This window comes from Apteryx mantelli, chromosome 2 (genome assembly GCF_036417845.1).
Source record: "Apteryx mantelli isolate bAptMan1 chromosome 2, bAptMan1.hap1, whole genome shotgun sequence".
NCBI lineage: Eukaryota > Metazoa > Chordata > Aves > Apterygiformes > Apterygidae > Apteryx > Apteryx mantelli.
The window spans coordinates 20,511,165-20,530,377 of record NC_089979.1 but is presented as its reverse complement, the minus strand read 5'-3'; the positions used below and the strand labels follow the sequence as shown (position 1 = coordinate 20,530,377).

Sequence of the window (19,213 nt, the reverse complement as noted above, 5' to 3'; positions counted from 1 at the left end):
ATTCAACAACCTTTGATAGTACTATAAGGTACATTCACCCTTTCAGATATTCTTACAGACTTCTGAGTAAGGCTGCACAAGCAACCTTAATTCCTGTACACTGAACTGCAAGAAGGGCTAAGAAAAGCAAAAACTAAACAAAAGGTGAAGCAGGGACCACTTGCAAATCCCTTTGTGTCTGCTACTGCAGCAATTGCAAGCAGCAGCTTTTTGTGAAGTCTGATTATGTTTTGCATTTTGAGAGGATGTGAATTCGGAGAGTTTAGTGGCCGAAACCATGCCTGCTGGACATACACCCTTCTTCTCCTAGACTATTATGACAGCAGGAATGCATATTCCTAATACATTAGAAAGGCAGGGCTAAAATGTTGAAGAAGATTAAGGAGTTCACTTGTAAAGATAAAGTCAAGTCTTCATTCTTGCTAATATTTTAGCATGAACTTCCACCAAAAAAAAAAAAAAAAATTTAACCTAAGTTAGATACCCAGCACTGAAAATTTGCATCATGAATATTCACAATTTTCCAGAAATATTTTCCAATTTACTAACAGAAAAATAGGACCTTATCATGAAAAAATGTTAGTCTTAAACATGCATGGTATTAGCAGTAGCAAGTCTAGCAATCTAGAACAAACTATAAATACCTAGTGCTTGTTTTAATAAGAGAAGCATGTTGTGATCTATAGAGGAGGAAACAGATGCAGATGTAGGGAAGGCAAACTGGCTAGGTCACCATGCCAAGCTCATTCCAAGTCAGTAATAAAAATTTGCAGCTAAGAGGCAGTCTAATGCTTTAATTCTGATCTCAAATCATGAAACTAGTTAAAAGATGGTTTTCTCCACTACAGTAAAATAAATTTCTTATTCTTGATGTAGGACATCAAAACGTATTCAGCATTCTGAAGTCCAGGGGTGGATGATGCATACTGCATTTGAGATGTTGGCACAGGTTCTTCAAACTTAAACAAAACACTTAAAACACTTAAAAAAACATCTGCCATTCACAAAATAACTGCTAGTAGGCTTGTTGCAGCGACACCTTCTGCATCTTTTCTGCCCTGAAGAACAGCATCTGCACATAGAAGAAAGCTATCCAGGTACCAGGTAAAGATCTTTGTGAGCTTAGAAAAGAGCAGCTGATTACTTGCTTGCAGGAAGAAAGGAGCAGAATGAACTAAGCAACTACAGAGTAGCTCCCTTGAGTAATATCATCTCATTGGTTCCCTTATCTGATCCAGTCTTCACTGCTTTCCTCTCTCCAGATCTTTCTTCCTCCCTCCCCCCAAATACAGCTGAACTTTGAGAAATATGGATGGGAACAGAAATAAAAAGTTTCAATGCATTATTACTGTAATTTCTGGTCCCAGGATGTCTAACTTATACACACACAGAGCAGTACATAAATTTTCCCTTTTTCCTTAAGAGCCAAACTTTTAGCCAGTCCTTTGAAGCCAATTAATAGATCACATACTAATATACATGTACAGAAGGCCACAGGTTACTTCTTCCTCACATCCACAGGAAAAACTATTGCAGTTATGAGACAGCTTAAATCACCAAAACAAACCAAGTACATTTTTGCAATGTGCTGTCTTTTCTTTTTTTTTTCTTTTATTTTGTTCACTTACTCACAGATTCACAAGATTCAGCAGTTGGTAGTGGGTCACCAAGTCATTCATTAGTGCAAATTCATAGAGTTCAACTGTATGACATTTAGCCCTCTTAATCATTTTTCAGGTAAACCACACAAACTTCTGCTGCCCAGCCTTTTAGTTTTTGGGTTGTTTTAAAGCTTCTTCCGTTGTAACTGGCACAAGTCATAATTTAGGTGGATTTACACTTGAAATTAATTCAATGGTATATGCATGAAAATGGTTTTACAGAATATATTTGGTATAGTATGAAAAACCCTCAAATGGTGGAAATTTCTGAAACTCTTAGGGTAAGTTAATGTAATATAGCAGTCTGTTGGGCCAGTTACACTGCTGCTGTTATCAAAGCTATTTACAAGTTATTAGCTCCACAGTAAACTGTGCATTTGGAATGCAAAGCCTCAGACAATCCAATATGTAGAAAAATAAAATTTTGGCAGAATTCAGTTGCTGGTTGGAAAGAAACAACAGATATACCAGTATTCTTTCTGCATTTACACTTTTAACAGTGCAATATGATATGTTACAGAAGTGTTTTTAATCATTCTAAGATCATTTTCATGTGTGTACAAAATTTTTGTAAAAGTTAAATGTAACGAATTTACAGTTAATATTTAAAGCATAATACAAATGATAATTTTAAACATGTTTTTTACTCTATAATAGGAAGCACAGTTTGCTAAAAGTAGCATTTAATATAATTCACGAGTAAGGTTTTGTGATTTTGTTACACATCTTTGCAGTTCAGCAAATGCCCTCAATACCAATAGGACAAATTTTAAAATCATTTTATATTACTATGCACTTAGGACAAACTTGGCCTACCTAAAAGAATGACAGGTTTTAGACATACTTAATTCATGTACATCTGAATTCCTACAAGAACTTAAGAGGAATGGAGATACTTAATAAAAACATTTTTAACTGTGCAAAGCTTATGTAACTTTCATTTGGGTTTACTAGATCCAATAATTGAAACTGAACATGAACATAGAAAGCAGCAAAGTTCACATTACCTTTTGTATATCTCGATTTACATTAATATTCTCAATGAAGTTGTAAAAAGGACATCACATTGATGAAAGAAAAAAAAAACAAACCTGTAAGACACCAGACCAAAGAACGAATGTATAATAGTTTCTCTTTTATTATTATTTTTTTCTTTAAAGATTACCTAACATCCTCGTGGCAATAACCCAAGGTAATATGTAAACAAATTCCAATGCTGCTCAAATGAATTAAAATATTCTGTTCAGCTCCTACAACAAGTCAGAACAGTGGCACCAATTGCTTTCAACATGAAATCACATTCATCTTATTGTACATGACTCTTGTGCAAGTCATAAAGGCTTTATTCATGACCTTGGCTACATCAGTGTAGTAGAGAGAGGGATATATCAGCTATTTATGTATTTTAAAAAATTAAACTGACAGAACAACATACTCTGTCATCTCAAATACCAGCAGCATCTTTCTACATATTTAGGATACGTTTGGCCTAAGCCTTTAACTCCTTTTAGAACAGCCATGCAATAAAACAAACTTGGAGATGTTAAGAGAGAACATAGAGCAGTTTAAACATTTTTCTGAATAATAAAGCCAAGATAAAGCAAATCCAGGCCCTTTTAAATGGCTGCAATGTTTCATACACTTAAAGCTCTATAAAACTAGAGCCCATTAGTATATATATTTATATTTTTAATATATATCTTAAATAAGTCTTTTGTCTGCTTTCAAAATTTATGAGGGGGGTTTCTGGTCATTTGGAAGGGCAATAAATAAAAGTAGAAAAGGCTGAACTGTTTTGCATATCTTTGTGGAAGAACGGAGAACAATTATACTTTTAGAGTTCCAGAAAGATCACTGTACAGAACAAACAGCTTATATACAATTAAGTGTGCAATTTTAGTTGGCCGGGCCTTCTAATATGCAAGATCTCCTTTTTGACCAGAAGCCACTTCTACTCTTGACCAAATCCCTCTGTTTCTTCAATGGCAAAGAGCAGCTTCTCTTTTAGTTGTTCATAGCTCTTATACGGTGGCAAATCCAAACGATTAAAACTGAACAGAAAAAAACAAATACTTGGTAAGTTTATCTATCCCTGTAGAACATCACAGAACTCAACTGCTATGGTAGGAGTTAAAAATGTTCTGATCTAACAATTAGAAGTTAGGAATTGGGAATTAGTGGGATCCCACTGCTTTGTCACTTCGATGTACACTTAAAAACACATTTTAGAGGAATACTTTAAGGAAAAAAAGGCTGTTATCAAATTAGATAGAAAACAGAACCTTTGAAGACTAAAGAAAACCCAAGATACAGAGAAATATAGTATTCAGAAAAGGAAATGTTCACCATGAAATTAATGTCATCCTAATTTGACAAATCTCCTAATGCAGGCACAAGCATGAAAAAGCCCAAGTTTTCTCCTTCCTACGTATGCCTAGAAAGAGTCTTTCTTCCTTTGCCTTTGCCCTAACAGGCTTCTGACACAGTTCTGTCTCATTCTCCCTTATCCCCAAGGTTATCTTAGACAAAGACAATGTTAACTGTTGTACTCATCACTCAGAAAAACAGCACCAGTTGGAGTAAATGGTAAAACAGAGGACCCCCTGCAGCAAACAGTTTAAAAACATTACAAATATTACTGTCACAGGGTTGCCAAATGAAGGCATGTTCCTCTTCCACAGTACATACAGGAAACCAATCACTGTATCTGTTGCATTAGTCTGGAGTACAAATGCAAGCTAATAAGCTAAAGTCTGGAAGGAAAAGGGAGCAAGGTCTAAAATGAACTTGTTCTGAACGTTTGCTATGATTTCTTTCACACTGATTTCTCTCGTGACTATATAGTTACATTTCATAATGTTACGATATAATAAGCATATCTAATAACTATATATAAACCTGACAACAACATGACTTCTACTCAGTTATTTGATATTCTTTAAGTTAAAGAATTAGGGAAACATCTCTCAGTTCTATGCAAGAAGGATGTTATAATACTTTTGATGTATCTGATACTGACATTGTACAATGCAATAGCAAAACATAAGAATAAGGGAGCCAGTACAGCTTTCAATACCGGCATCTCAGAGCAGTCAAAGATACGGAAGATGGAGATATCTGATTCAAATCAGATTTCATTTGATTTGGTAGAATGCAAGACCAGAAGAGAGAACCACTAAAGGTACAGAAAGTCTATACATAACAACTCACCAAGTGTGACTTCTTGGTAACCAGGTTTCCTTACCAACTTTTTCGATGCAGAATTTCTGAGGACCATTACTTCCTGGAAAAAAAAGATTAGAAAAAAAAAATGCTATCTGTTCCTTTTAAGTAGTACATGTGACACAAGACACAGCTCGGATACAGCAGACAGAACTCATCATGTGCTACTCAACATTACATAAATGTAAACATGCTGTTTGTAGAAATGAGCCCATTTTATAATCATTTAGGAATGCATTCATGGGACTTCTGACATAAAAGACCTAGATCCAAGCTGAGTACACGAAGTGCCTGGTATCTGTACATCTGCAGCATAGCTCATTTGCAAAACGGAATAGTTACAGTATAAACATTCCAGTAACCTTTCACTTACCCATAAGTTCAGCAAATCCTCCCAGTGGTAATCGGCAAGTGCCAGTGACAAACTGCAAAAGTCGCATGCGAACCTCGTTGTCTGTCTCTTTTACAAACTAGACACAGAAATTCAAATTACTTAATAAAAATCTTGGGCATTGCTTGAGAAAAATAAAAACCCCACAATATCCTTGAAAAAGTATAATTCCATTAAAAAAAAAAAAAAAAGAAAGAAAAACAGCACCTTAAGAACAGTGCATCATTCTCCGTTCTGGTAAAATGGGAGGTGAGAAGACACTGATTTCAGATTGTGTACTATCAACTGTTACAAAGTGAAGACTGGCAACATCTCAGTAAATAACAAGAATCTTTATGCTTATCTATTTTATCCAACACTAAAATATAAAACATGGCCATGAATTAGTATTGCCATTTGGTAATAGCCTGCTCACAGGCTCTGGGTTTTTGAAGGCTTAAGTGCTCCCTGCACATAACAGTCTCAGTGAGAGAGACCACTACCCATAACAAGTGTTATCATTTGATAAGAAAATTTATTGGGGGGAGGGGAGGAGAAGGAAAAAGAGGGAAGACTGACAATATCTTAATAAGAGAAGGCAGCATAAATACTGTTAGAAGTTTGACTCAGAAAAGTCTGGATATTAAAATGAATATTTTTGCTTTATAAATGTTGAAACCATATTCAATTTACATGAATTTCTGGTTAACATACTTTCAGTAATGAGCTACTTAATTTTTTTTTCCCCCTACTAGATCAGATCATTATGTCTTACATTATTCTTAAAATGCAATAATTTAAAAAATAGTTGATTTGCACCATTTTTTTCTAATGATTTTGGTCAAAGCATTTCTAAAATCATTATGATTTATCACAAGATAGGAAATGCCTAGCTGTGACTTCTTCTCTTTAGGGAAATTCAGAGCAACTGGGAACTTGCCTAGCATTTTTCTGTTTTTCTGAAAACATTTCTTAGGCAGTTCCATTAAGATATCAGTAATAATCAATCAATGCTAGTGGCAGTTTATATTACGATAACCATAAACAATACATGGCGTTTTATATGCACACATGCACTTAAAAGAACATTTAGAAGGCTGATCACTGCTAACAATACCAATAACCATACTGTAGTATAATCAGTAAGAAGGACAAGATATGGAAAAAATATTCATGACCCAGCCAGCCAATAATGATGCAGGTATCTCCCTGCCATTATCCACCCTACACAGTGTTCCCTAACAACAAGCAATCCTCCTCTCCTTTCTGAAAAGGAGATAGAAAGGAAGCAGCAAGGGCCTTTATTCAAATGGCTTCCCTTTGCTCCAGGTGTGTTATTTGTGTTAGAAAACAAAACAAAAAACCAAACAAGTTGGACATGTTTTGAACATAAGGAAAAACTTCTTTACTGTGAGGGTAACAGAGCACTGGTGCATGTTACCCAGAGAGGTTGTGGAGATATTCAAAAGATGTCTGGGCAGGGTCCTGGGCAACGTAATTTGGGTGACCCTGCTTGAGCAGGGGGGTTGGACTAGATGATCTCCAGAGGCCCCTTCCAACCTCAACCATTCTGTGATTCTACTGATCAGCCTACCTGCCAGAACCATATGATCTGCTTGCTGTTCCTAGTATAATGACGATAAACAGTGTTCCGTTGCCAGTCTGCTAGATCAACCTCTTGCATACCACAAAGCATAACCTAGAAAGAGAATAATTATTTGACTACATACACATCTATACATATATATTAAGAGTTAGTTCTGTTTTTATTACTGTCTCTCATATGAGATACAGAGGTTCTTGTTCCAAATGAAGAACTGATAATTTTTTCATTTTATTCCACAGTTACTCTTCTTTACCTCCTTTAGAGGATCTCGTTTAGTTTACAGAAGATAAGAACTGTTCATGTTTTTAGGTGGTCTGAAGGCACCACGCACCAGAAGTTTCCAGTTTCTTCCGACTAATAATTCAATAATAAAAGATTATTAACTTCCCCATTAAAACCTTGCCTCATATTCCAAGATGATGATGACTGCATTGCTACTACCACTACTTAAGGTAAAAGGCACTGAGAAGTGCAAGTCTGCAAAGTAACAGAGGCAACAAAAGCTGAAGGTGCTCAAAGCAAAGCCTTCTAAGAGAAGGGAGCACTACATAAGCTAGATCAAAGTCCTTTCTCAGGCAAAACTCCCATTTGACTCAAGAAGCTTTCAGGACACTGTTCATTATACACAAGGAATCTTGGCAGGTCTCACAGAAATAAGCCTAGCACTACAAAGCCTTTTGTCCCTGTCCCAAATCACAACCCCAACACATAGCATAGGTCAGACTGATGGTTAAGTAAACATGGTGCAACTGACTCTTGTTACTGGCCCTTAGGTTAATATTTTGAGGACCTGCAAAATGCATACAACCTTCTGTCCTGAAGTTTAATAACCCTAAGTAGCTATCCTACAGTAGGTATGTGAAACTAAGTAATTACTATACATCAGAATCAACTTCTGTGCAATCTGTTAAAGGCAATTGTACCCATTTACCAGAGCAGGAAAAGTTTTAGAAAAGTAACCAATTTATCTGTGATCTCACATTCTGATCCTTTAATGGAATGTTACAAAACACATTCCAGAACGGAGGATTGAATCTAAAATTCACAACTCCTGGACAACACAGAACACAGATTCAATAAAGGTACCAGCTTTTGGTCACAATTTACTTCCATCTCTCCTGTTAGACTGTTCAAGTTCCACAAGCTGTCAAATGTAGCATACTACAGATGAGAGATTCAAGGTGACCTATCCATTTAATCATTCCATACATACATTCCTTCCCTAAAGGTAAAAATGTTGAAGAAAAAACATCACCTCCAACTCCTTCTCATCAAAATAGTGTAGCCATTGTAGGGGAACAACTTCATTAAAACCATCAAGAAAAGCTTTGGTTTGTTCTCTAACTCCCCGAGAAAATCGCCACTCTGCCATTAACCTGGGAAAGAAAAAACAAGCATGAATTGAATATCAATTAGCAGTCAACACGAAAAATTCAAACATGCATCACTGTGTATATGTTAAATTGAGGTAACATTCCCTCCAGTTTTACTTTCTTTTATCACTATGTTTCCATAGACTATAATGGACTTATTGACAAATCTCCAAACTCAGACCAATAGTAACAGTATCAAGATGAACTTATGTTAATTTCCACTTTCAAAAATATGTTTTTTTATTATTAACCTTTCACTTACCAGAATTCATCAGTCTTTTAATAAAAAGGCTGCTGCTTGGGTATTATTATTTTGTTATGGCAAAATTTCTTCTGGCTTAAAACATGTATAATCTTACTGTTTTGGTGGAAGAAAAGTTTTCACTGATTTTAAGATATTTTGTTCTTCAGCAAAAAAATGTAGGCAGAAAATAATAAAAAATACTGTTGATTTTAATATCTGTAACTATGGTTGCCCAATACTTCCATGATTATAAGATTATTTCCAACTTCAAAGAGTAGTCATTTTCTATTTGAACATCTGATTTACGCTAAGATTTGGAGGAAGGAAGATGTAATGGTGTTTTAACTTCCAACTCAAATGGTCAAACCATTTCTGAATATAAAAAAATGTGAAGGTAGATATAGATATACACAGCAGAAACATTTCAATGAGAAGCTAAATACTGTTGAAGTGGGAACTTTATATGCAGCACAGGGATATGTACTGTAGTATAGAAAAGGATCTATGTACATGTGCTTTTGAGATTGCGCTGAATATATGTATCAGAAATATAAGTTTGGAAAAGGAAAGGCAGTGGTAAGGATTAGGAGAGAAGGTAGAAAGAAGAGCACAACAGAACAAGGAGAACAACTAGTTTAAGTCACACCACATTATACATCATTCCTTAAAATCTGGATTTCCGTTTCTACAGTGACAGCAACCTACAGAACAGTTGTGAAATCCACTGTCAAATGTATGTCTTCTGTCCAGCTGAACTTGTTACCCTGAAGTTACTTAACATTGGTTTGTTCATTTTCAGTTTCACCTGTTCTCTCTCATTGTATATGTAATAATAACACAGGTCACCATCTCCCTATCAAGTCTTTTTTGGGGGAGTGGGCCAGCAGGAGGGAAGAGGGGAGAGATCAAAATATATACATGTATCGTGTTAACACACCACTCCAATCACTGTTCCAAAAGTTATACCATACAAAAAAAAAAAAAAAAGCCAAAAAAAGAATACAGCCACATAAGAAATACTGAACACTTTTTTTCGGCATCAACATCTTCCTACCCAATATATTCTTCTTTGTTCTCCTCAGTTACCAAGATATTTGAACCTCCTGATTTCAGCTCGTGTGAGGTTACTTTTCCTAAGAGCTCCATGTCCACACAGAAGTACATTTCCAAGTTACACTCTTCAATATTGTTATCCCTGAAGGATGGAAGAAAAAAAAATTAACAATAAATTCTAAGCAAGCAAACAAGTAAAAAAAAAAAAAATCTATAAAACATCAACAATAACGAATCTACAAACCTTATCCAAATTAGGGAGTTGTAAAATTCAGTATCAATAGATTCTAGATCCTTAATAGTAAGTTTCTTGCTCAGCATTCGTTTGTAGAAAGGCAGAGAAAAACCAGTGTCAATAAATTTTCCATGAAACAACGCCTGTTAAACAGAAAGAAAGCTGTTGATATTGAATTGCTGAATTTATTGAATTATTTCAAGACTAAATTCTTCTTATTTTCTTTCTCCTTTAAATAATAAAAAAGTATCAAGTAGCAGTAGCAGACTGGTATTTAAAAAGAATGAAATATGACATTAAACAGGAAGAAGGAAAACACAATTAATTAACAAAATTAAGCTAAGCATATGCATCAATACAAATTGGAAATTCTTAGATAAAAAAAAAATCTCAAAAAAGGATAAGGTCTATGAAAAGAGGAAATTACTAAGTTTCATCCTGGTTATGTGGAAAGGTGTACATACTAACTGTTATTTGATCCTACTCGGGTAGGATTTTTTACTATATACAACCATCTTGCAAAGTTATCCTTCAGACAGTGCTACTGCAGCTTGTGAAAAACAATTAAAAATGCAAGCGCAAACTGCTTCTGAAAGAGCCCTGGGCATCATTTGCTTTATAGGTGAACTGTAACAGAACTGAGAAACAAAATTCTCCCTTCCATTCCAAAGTCAATTTGAAAACGCAAACATTGGTCACACTTGTCTTACCACATATGGAAAAAGGATGCACTGCACTGTACATACATACACAACATTAACTTCTATAATACTGCCTCTGTGCTTCCGAAATTTGACAGAGCAAGTTACTATCATGAAAACATTTTTCCTCATCCTGATCCATTTTACATCATGCACTAAAATACATCTTTGAAAAAAAAAAAAAAAAAACCCTCATCCTAAACATAGGTCATGAAGTGCTTTTACTGCTTCTCTCTCCTTACAGCTGAAATTCTATGAGCAGATGAGTTGTTCTAACAGCCCATTTCCTCCAGAAAAAGGCAAAGTTCCATCTTTTTTCCCCACCTTCTAAAGTTCACTTTAGAACCTACTCTAGCATGCATTTTCTTCTGCTTTAGAGAGCTAAAAAAGGGTTCCCCAAAAGGCCTTTTTTAAGTTAGTCTAGACTTCTCATGGGAGAGAGAGCTGACAGAAGCAGACAAACTAAATGGTGAGTGCAGTATCCAACCATATGACTTTCACTTTTTGCAAAAAAGCAAGATCTTAAATCATGTCATTTAATATCCACGGTAATCTTACAGCAAAATATCAAAGTTGCAACAGCCAACCCTGTTTAACAGGTATTTTATTAGGAAGTAACATATTTAATCTTTACATTCAACACAGACTCAGTGGCAAATATCTGTTGATATTTCAATATTTAAAACCAAAATAAATCTTTATGATCAGAAAGTCACAACTGTTTTACAACTGTAAGAAGGCCAGGAACTACAACTCCCTTTAAAAAGACAACCTAAAATCCTTAAAATGATTCACCCTGCACTACCATCTGAGCTATTTTAATCACTACAGGGTATTCCAAAAAGCACAGATAACCTATACTGCAGGCAGTATTATCCATTATAATCCATGAAATAATATACCCAAACTTTGGAACTGACCACATTAGACACCATTACACCAGTATTTCCCTCAGAGAATTTAAAATAAAAATACAAAAAACTTCAAGAAAGAAGAGTGTGTCTTTTTAAAGACCTTAGAAGCTTTTAATTTGTTCTTCTCTACAATCTATACTTCACATGAGGTAGTTTTCCTAAAGTCAACAGATAGGCGTAGTTCAATTATGGATTTATCTTACTTCAGGAACAAAATCCTTGACTAAAACAAACAGAATTTAGCTCTAGGACGTAATTTGCTTTACCACGGCTACCTGTTACATGGCATTATAGCTTGCTGAGGGTTCTAAAAGAAAAAAAAGGCAGCCTACTGAAAGCGTTAACCCAGTGAAATCAGTTTTCCATGGCAGCATAGAAATAGCAAACTTGGCCATAAAACCCTTAAAGTCAGAGATGTTACCACCAAAAGTGAACAATTTATGTCTCATGAGCAAAAGCTCCCCCCAAAATCCAAAATCTAACTTATTTTAAGTCTGAAAGTATATACACTTTGCTTGTATTTACTCCATCTAATTTCATGCAAGAAACCTTAAGGACAGGGGAAGGAGACAGAATCTTCACTGTGCAAACGCACTTTTATCTACTCTGTTTGGTTTCACTGCTCACCATGTTGTGAGATGTCCCTGGAGGCTACCTGTAGATATCATGATTATGGGGAAAGACAACTGTATCAATAGATGTAAGAAACGAAAGATGATAGAGCAAAACTCCATTATAGAAATTTGGCTCACTGATACCAGAAGAAGAAATGATACAATATACCTGTTAGCTTTTAGTTAAAGTGAACCGCATGGCAGAGAAGCAGGAAACTATCAGCTCCCTGCCAACTTCTGCTCTCCCCAGTATATGACCTTTGTGTCCAAGTATATGTGTTTGAATTAAGGCTTCCTGTACTCTGCAAAACATTTTTGACTCAATTTTTCTAACAGAGTAATGTATATACTAAGTCTAACTTAGGAGGCTTTTGGGGAAAATACTAATCACATTTTTCACAGAATCAGTATTCACTCAGTCAGGCATGGAAGAAAAAAGCAGTCTGTGTGAAGTACACACATCTAGTTGATAACAATATAATGTTATATTAACTTTCATATTAGATTTAATTATCATTCCAGCAAGCTTCCGTGCGTAAGAGACTTAATTCTCAGGAAATGTTTTAGGTCCATAGCCTTACATACCTTAATCTCCTATTTATTAAGAAATTAAAAGAATCTTTTAAAAAATGTAAAAACAAATACTACTCAGAAACAACTTTATAGCTATAGCAAACAATAAAACCTTTAAAAATCTAACCTACCATGGCAATAAAACGTCCAATGAAACAGAAATATGAAAGATGATCAGGATTGATTGTTGATGCTGGATTTATCTGCAGGCAATAGTTGCTCTTGCCAGCATATTCAAACAGGCAGTACATAGGGTTCAGTACTTCATGGGAAAGCAAGAAAAACCATTCTCTAAGGGAAAAAAAAACATGTTATACACATAAAAACATCAAATACAGATGTTTATCACCATTCCCCTTAGGTAACTAGCAAAATGATCTAAACTTAGAAACTCAGAAAAAATTATAAACTTAACTTAGAAAAATTATAAACAAACTTAGAAAAATAATATAAACAGTATTATATTATAATCACAGAATAATATATGTAATCATATACTTCTTAAATATAAAAAATTCCACCATTAAAAATGTTAATGTTACAAATTCATGGTTTCCAAAGTTTAGAAATAGTTGTTAAGACTGTCACCTCACAGCACAGGTTTTTGCTGTGTAGGGTTCTAGCTAGAACTGGCCACAGGACACAATATCAGACTGTTTCTCTAAACACAATGTACCAAATTGGACAGAGCACTGAGTTTAGCCTGCTAAGAGAGAGGAGGACAAATCAGGTGCATCAGCTTGCTGTATTTGTATCAGTGCACTATTACATTAGCAAGTCAGTACACGAACATTTACTCAGTGTCATTTAACTGTTCCCAGCTAAACTTACAATGAGATCCTTGCTGCTTCTCAATTTCACTTCCAAAACCTTAGCCAAGACTTATTCCTAAGGCTATGAAATTACAATACACACACATTCCTGTTATTTATTTATTCTGCTGAATTCTGTGACTAACACCGTTCAGTTAAATTCTTTTAGTGTCAGTTCTTTGGAATACTTGGTTTCTCTGGAAGAGATTCCTTGAACTCTCTTGGCTCCCATCTTATGCACAGTGTCAGCATGACAGGGACACTAATCAACCAAAACCCACAGATTTCTCCATTTATATTTTAACCAAACTTCTTTTTAACATAGTAAGTTATGACAACAACAAAACACCTTTACATTAAAAAACAGGAAAAAATTCTGTCACTTAAAACTACTTCTAGCTCCCCAAATCTGCAGTAGAACTGAAATTTTCATCACTAGTAATATTTGAGCTAAGTAATTGGCAGCAGCAGTCAATGGTTATTCTCCATATGGTCCATGGATGAAACATACTTTGTGTACAATTTTCCTGTTATCAGATTTTCCTTTGAGTTCTATTTCAAATTTTGGAAAAACTTGTGCTCCACTTCTTTCACACTCCTGTCCAGGCTACATATTCTGCTCATCTGCTGTTACTTCATGCCTGCACTATGCTCTTCTTGTCAATATCCTTTCTGCTCATATCAGTCCCAATCTGATGTTTGTTCATTTTTCTAAATAAGCAAAACCATTTATTTTTCCATAATCCCTGCCTCTGGAAAAGATGAAGTTTCTGAAACAATTCAGTTTAGAACAATTATTCTGTATTAAGAAAATCCAGTTTAAGTATCAATCTTTGTCGAAGAACTGAACAACTGAGAACCCAGTTTTACTAATGCAAAGCGTTAACCCATAAAAATAGGCATTACTGCCAGTTCTACCTACCTAATACATTAAAAGTACCTAGAAAGTTTACCCAGATGAAACTGCAAAAGTTGTTTCTTTGCCAGCAGAATGACTTTAGAAATCAGGGTTGCAGTGTAATTAAATAAATAAATATTTTAAACAAATTTTCTTTTACCTTGCCAAGCCACCATAATCCAATCCTTCTTCTCCTCTGAATATAACATATAATCTTCTTCTCAAATCATAGGGTTTTAATGCCATAATCTAGCAAAAAAACAAATAATTATTGTAATAAATTAATGTACTTTGAATGCAATTCCTCCTTCAAATTCAGACTTTATTAGATACAGAAATGCCATATATGCCAACGGTTTACACACATTCAAAAAGCAATTAGACCAACTCATGAAACATGCAGTCAAAAACTACTGAACACAAAGGCACCAATTCCGACTTAAAGTCCTTGTGCTGCAGACTGCTAGCAAGTAGGAGAACATGTCTGGAATGTATCAGTATATGGCTGCCCTGTAATATTCCTCCTAAGGTATCCTTTATTGCCCCCCCTTAAAGGAAAATAGGCTAGGAAGGGTTTTTCATCTGATATATTACAGGGTTTTCTGTTTTAGGCAAATCACTTCAAAATGTATTTTACTCCAATCTAAAATAAATGTAATATATTTTCATTAATATTATACTTCTTCATTAATATACAGTTCTTCTTGCTCAGAGAATCCCTTCCAAGAGGTTTTGATGGCAGAGAGAAGGCAAGGATTTTGATTAGTCTTATAGTGTTCTCTAGGAATCCCCCTTTGCCTAATACCAGAGTAAGATTACTTTCTTTGAAGGACCATTAGTCTGAACTGAGTACAACCATTTTTGTTCTTACGCTTTGTCTTGATAAACACAACAAAAACTGCAGTCTTACTTGCTGGAAAGAATCCTCAAACAAAGTCTGTCTGGATACATTGATTTTCACATGGCTTGGCAGAGCATTGGACTGTAATCACAAAGCAGTAACGTTAAAAGGCAGCACATACAAATATAAATTGAAATAGCCATAAAAAGTAAATAATTACTTATTCAGTACCTGACACAAATAACGGAAATGAGCAAGTTTCCACCTAAAGCTGCGTTCATAAGCAATCTGTGGCCCTTTATTTCTGTAAGGGAATATATTTGAGATGCATTAACTATACAGACAGCAAACAGGACTTTCAACTCTAAAATCTACGAGATGTTGTTTACTAACACAAAATTCTGCTCCTAAGAAATGATCACCCACAGAAATCTAATATATACTCCCATTTCTTTTTGTATGGCTTTCCAAGGAAACAAAATGCAACTGATGGTTCAGCATATCAGTCTTCCTCACCTTTCCCTTCTCCCCTTCCTTTCTTCTTTATAAGGCACTAGCCAATTTACCAAGTTTGAGAAAAGGGCAAAGAACTTGAGGATTTCAAATCCTTATCAATTTTGTGAAAATTAGAAGCTAGCTAAAGGACAGACATCTAATTTATTGCATTACTGAGAAAGACTGCAGTATGAACTTAGTCACATTAGTCAACAAGGATCAACTAAGATATAAGGCTTTATAAATTCAGCTGTTTGCAGAAATAGGAAGGAATTTATACTACAAGGAAGGAATTTATACTACAATAATCTGTTAGCTCTTTGAATTAAAAGCCATCAACATGTCATTCAAAATAAATCTTACCCTACATAAAAGATGTTAAGACAGCAACCATCATTTGGGTGAATACTTCTGATAAAACTATTTAAAAGAAGATTTGCATATAAAATTTTGGAAGTATTCAGAACTACTTTGCTTAAGCTTTAATGTTGCTATACAGTGTAACTATAAGGAATACTCTTTACAAGCATTCATGGTTTCCTTTAAAAATCTAACTATTAGTTTAACTAGCTGAATATTCATATTTATGCCACTGCTCCTCTTAATTTCTGCATTTCCAATCTTGGAATCTGAATGCTGTACAAAAACTACTGAATCTTAGAGCAGTACTTCAGAGTGCTGCACAGAGAAATTGATAATTAAATCTTAAAAATGGGTTAAAATTAGAGAAAATGAGTTTATTCATAATTTAGTGGTCAATTCTAACTAAAGTATTGAAGAAAGTATTGTTTTCCAGTATGAGAACAACTTCATCATTAAGATATAACAAGTTAAAACGTCTAAAAATTAATTAGATTTCTCACTTACACAGAAGATTTCCCAGTACGAGGATCATTGAAGGTGGTGGTTCTCATATTATGATCAACAAAGTATCTGACACCTTCTCTAGTGTATCTGATTTCCCAGCCCTCTGGAAGAGGGTCCTCATTTTGTAAACTGCAGAAGAAATTGCAGATAGTACTTTTTCCCCCCACATCATGAAACTTAACATAACAATTAAAAAGATCTTTTCATCTACACAGTCAATATACACACCTACCCTTGGGTTCGAGGGTCTTCCCACTGTGTTGTCTTTGTGTTATGATTTACAAAATACACCCTATCATTTGAATCCACTCTCCTTTCTGGGGAAAAAAAGTAAAAAACAAAACTATACAACAATTGCATTCCAAATTCTGCAATTGCTACTTCCTGAAATCAACAGCTGATGAACTTACCCCAACCTGGTGGTAAAGGCCCAAGCGGATCATTTTCTGCTGACAACATTGAAGCCTATTTATAAACAAAATGACACTCAGACCAAATAGTATTCATATTTCTTTTTCTTAATGTATTTTAAGATTACCACTAGTTCTGAAGTCTGTTCTGTAAAAACATCATGCCATTTTTAGTCCGTTTTCATGAAGAAACATAGACTATATGAGTAATGATTTGTACACTTGCATCAACTGTTTCCAACCTCATGTCTCCTCCCTTCCCTTCTACAGCAAGCCTGATAGCCAGTAGTCTCAAAGATGTAAAGTTCATAAAAGTTTTGTGGAAATACATATCAGCAGATAAGCACAATGTTCTTGTTCTTGCTTGATTTAAGAATATGCTTGCTCTTAAGCATGATCAAGTCTTACAAAAGAAAACAGGAAAGAGATGTTATAAGAAATCACAGTAAGAAGTTTTTTGCCATTTATGTCATAGCACATTCCAGAAAATTTATTCCCTAGTCAAGCTTTCTTATTTGCAGGAATCCCTCACTCTGAAGTAAACTGAATTAAAAACGTGCTTAACCATTAATAAATACATTTCAAAGTAAGTGTGGAAGCACAATAACGATCACCAATATAGGTCGTCTTTACTTCCTGTGAAAAAAGGATATGTCTTCTCTCAGTGTCTGGCTATTTTCAGACTAGGTTGTTCTTTAGAAAAACAGCTGTGTTCCATTAAAACATTCAGGCATTTAAAATCATGCTAGATGTGTACCAACATACAGTAAGGTTTATAAAAAAAAAAAAAAAAAAAAAAAAAAAAAAAAAACAGCCTAAATTATTATTGTGAACCATGCTAAGGCTGTATTATACTGTAACCTTGCAGAAGTCCCCCATTAGCTTCCAAAAATACAAAGCATAGGATGAAGAGAATATAAAAGGCAGAAATCCCCCAGACTGCAGGATCCATGCTCTAATTAAGAGCACCCCCACACTTTTTGGACACTAAAATTCACGTACCCAGTCACATGTTGTTTTCTTAGGCAGAACGAAATTTTGGTAACTGGCAATCAATTTACATTTTCCAAAGAATATTTTAAGGATCACTTTACTACCAATACTGATTTGACTTAATATAGCACGTGTAATCCAAAGATCTCAAACACACTTAGAATTTACAAACGGCAAATTCAGGCAAGAAAAGCTACAGTATTTTCCCTGTTTTCCTCCGAAACAATAATAGAACAAGGATCAGAATAAAAGGCAGTGATTAAATTCAAAAGGAATCTAACTTTTTTTTTTTTCTGTCCACCAGCTATTAGTTGCAAACAGAGAGTTATCATCATTATTTCAGCAGCAAATGAAGTTAGCTTTTCCTGCTTTTAGAAGCTACACAATCACAGTCATCTGTAGCCAAAGACTTCTATGTTGTGAGGATAAAAAGAATGGTTCTTAAGAAAAAAATGCCATCTGTCAAAGAACTGAATGGTGGTATGATTCAGACATTTCTGATCATCTTAGTTGGTTCAAAGAATTGTGTGTGTTTGCTGCTTAATGTATATTTAACAGAACACAATGAAATGCTAGGCAGTGGCATTGGATGAGCCAGATTCAATACCAAAAGCAGTATGCTGTATTAACCCAGGTAAAGCATTCATTGACATAGTTACACTGTTTCTGTACCTTATATCTCTCACAGCTAATTCAGATATGTTATCATATACATGATAACATGATATCGCATTGTGCAGGATGCATATTCTGCATAAGGAAATTAAGATGTCAAAACACTAATGTACAGTATCTTTTATCTTAATTAATAAAAAAGGCCCATCCTTAGAAAATATTTAATGACTTTCAAAGATATTCCTACATATTAGCAAGCTTTGAGCTTTCAAAATGATGTGAAGTAACCATGTGCAGGATGAACAAGGCTGTTCTAGCTAGTCATTACTACTTTTCTCATCAAGCAATAAACTTTAATAAACAAACAAATCATAATGTTTGAACTTTTTTTTAACATATTCATTATTTCATACATATTTTAAGAGGACAGTAATATTTAAAGAAAGTTAACTTAATCTAAATTATGTGGGTTTTTATTTTTTTAGTATCTACTCTGGATGAGTATTAATTTTATCATGTAAGCATTCTCCCTCTACATATACACTTTTCTTCCATTTTCTTTGAATTCATTTGAATGCACATATTTGAGGGACATTTATTAAAAATCAGTAACTTCACCTATTTATATTGTAACTATTATATGATAAACTAACTTGAAATCTGAGGCAACTCCACTCATTAAGTATTTTGGAATATCTAAAAACAAAAATCAGTGC

At 34.6% G+C, this 19,213-nt stretch overlaps 1 protein-coding gene across 5 annotated transcripts in view; it reads right to left on the bottom strand.

The window, feature by feature from the left end:
- Positions 1-1,589: 1,589 nt before the first annotated feature.
- Positions 1,590-19,213, bottom strand: part of WWP1 (WW domain containing E3 ubiquitin protein ligase 1) — a 59,797-nt gene continuing 42,173 nt past the window's right edge. For 4 of the 5 annotated variants that reach the window (XM_067290254.1, XM_067290255.1, XM_067290257.1 and 1 more), the window contains 14 exons: positions 16,890-16,944; positions 16,712-16,796; positions 16,480-16,608; positions 15,349-15,421; positions 15,187-15,258; positions 14,437-14,525; positions 12,698-12,857; positions 9,774-9,907; positions 9,531-9,671; positions 8,115-8,235; positions 6,848-6,952; positions 5,257-5,353; positions 4,872-4,944; positions 2,777-3,712 (listed from right to left, as the gene is read on the bottom strand). In XM_067290254.1, the coding sequence (XP_067146355.1) occupies positions 3,613-3,712; positions 4,872-4,944; positions 5,257-5,353; positions 6,848-6,952; positions 8,115-8,235; positions 9,531-9,671; positions 9,774-9,907; positions 12,698-12,857; positions 14,437-14,525; positions 15,187-15,258; positions 15,349-15,421; positions 16,480-16,608; positions 16,712-16,796; positions 16,890-16,944 (1,434 nt within the window). In that variant the 3' untranslated portion in view covers positions 2,777-3,612. Of the gene's footprint in view, positions 3,713-4,871; positions 4,945-5,256; positions 5,354-6,847; positions 6,953-8,114; positions 8,236-9,530; positions 9,672-9,773; positions 9,908-12,697; positions 12,858-14,436; positions 14,526-15,186; positions 15,259-15,348; positions 15,422-16,479; positions 16,609-16,711; positions 16,797-16,889; positions 16,945-19,213 lie in introns of all 5 variants that reach the window. The other variant, XM_013956881.2, reaches the window with a different exon arrangement.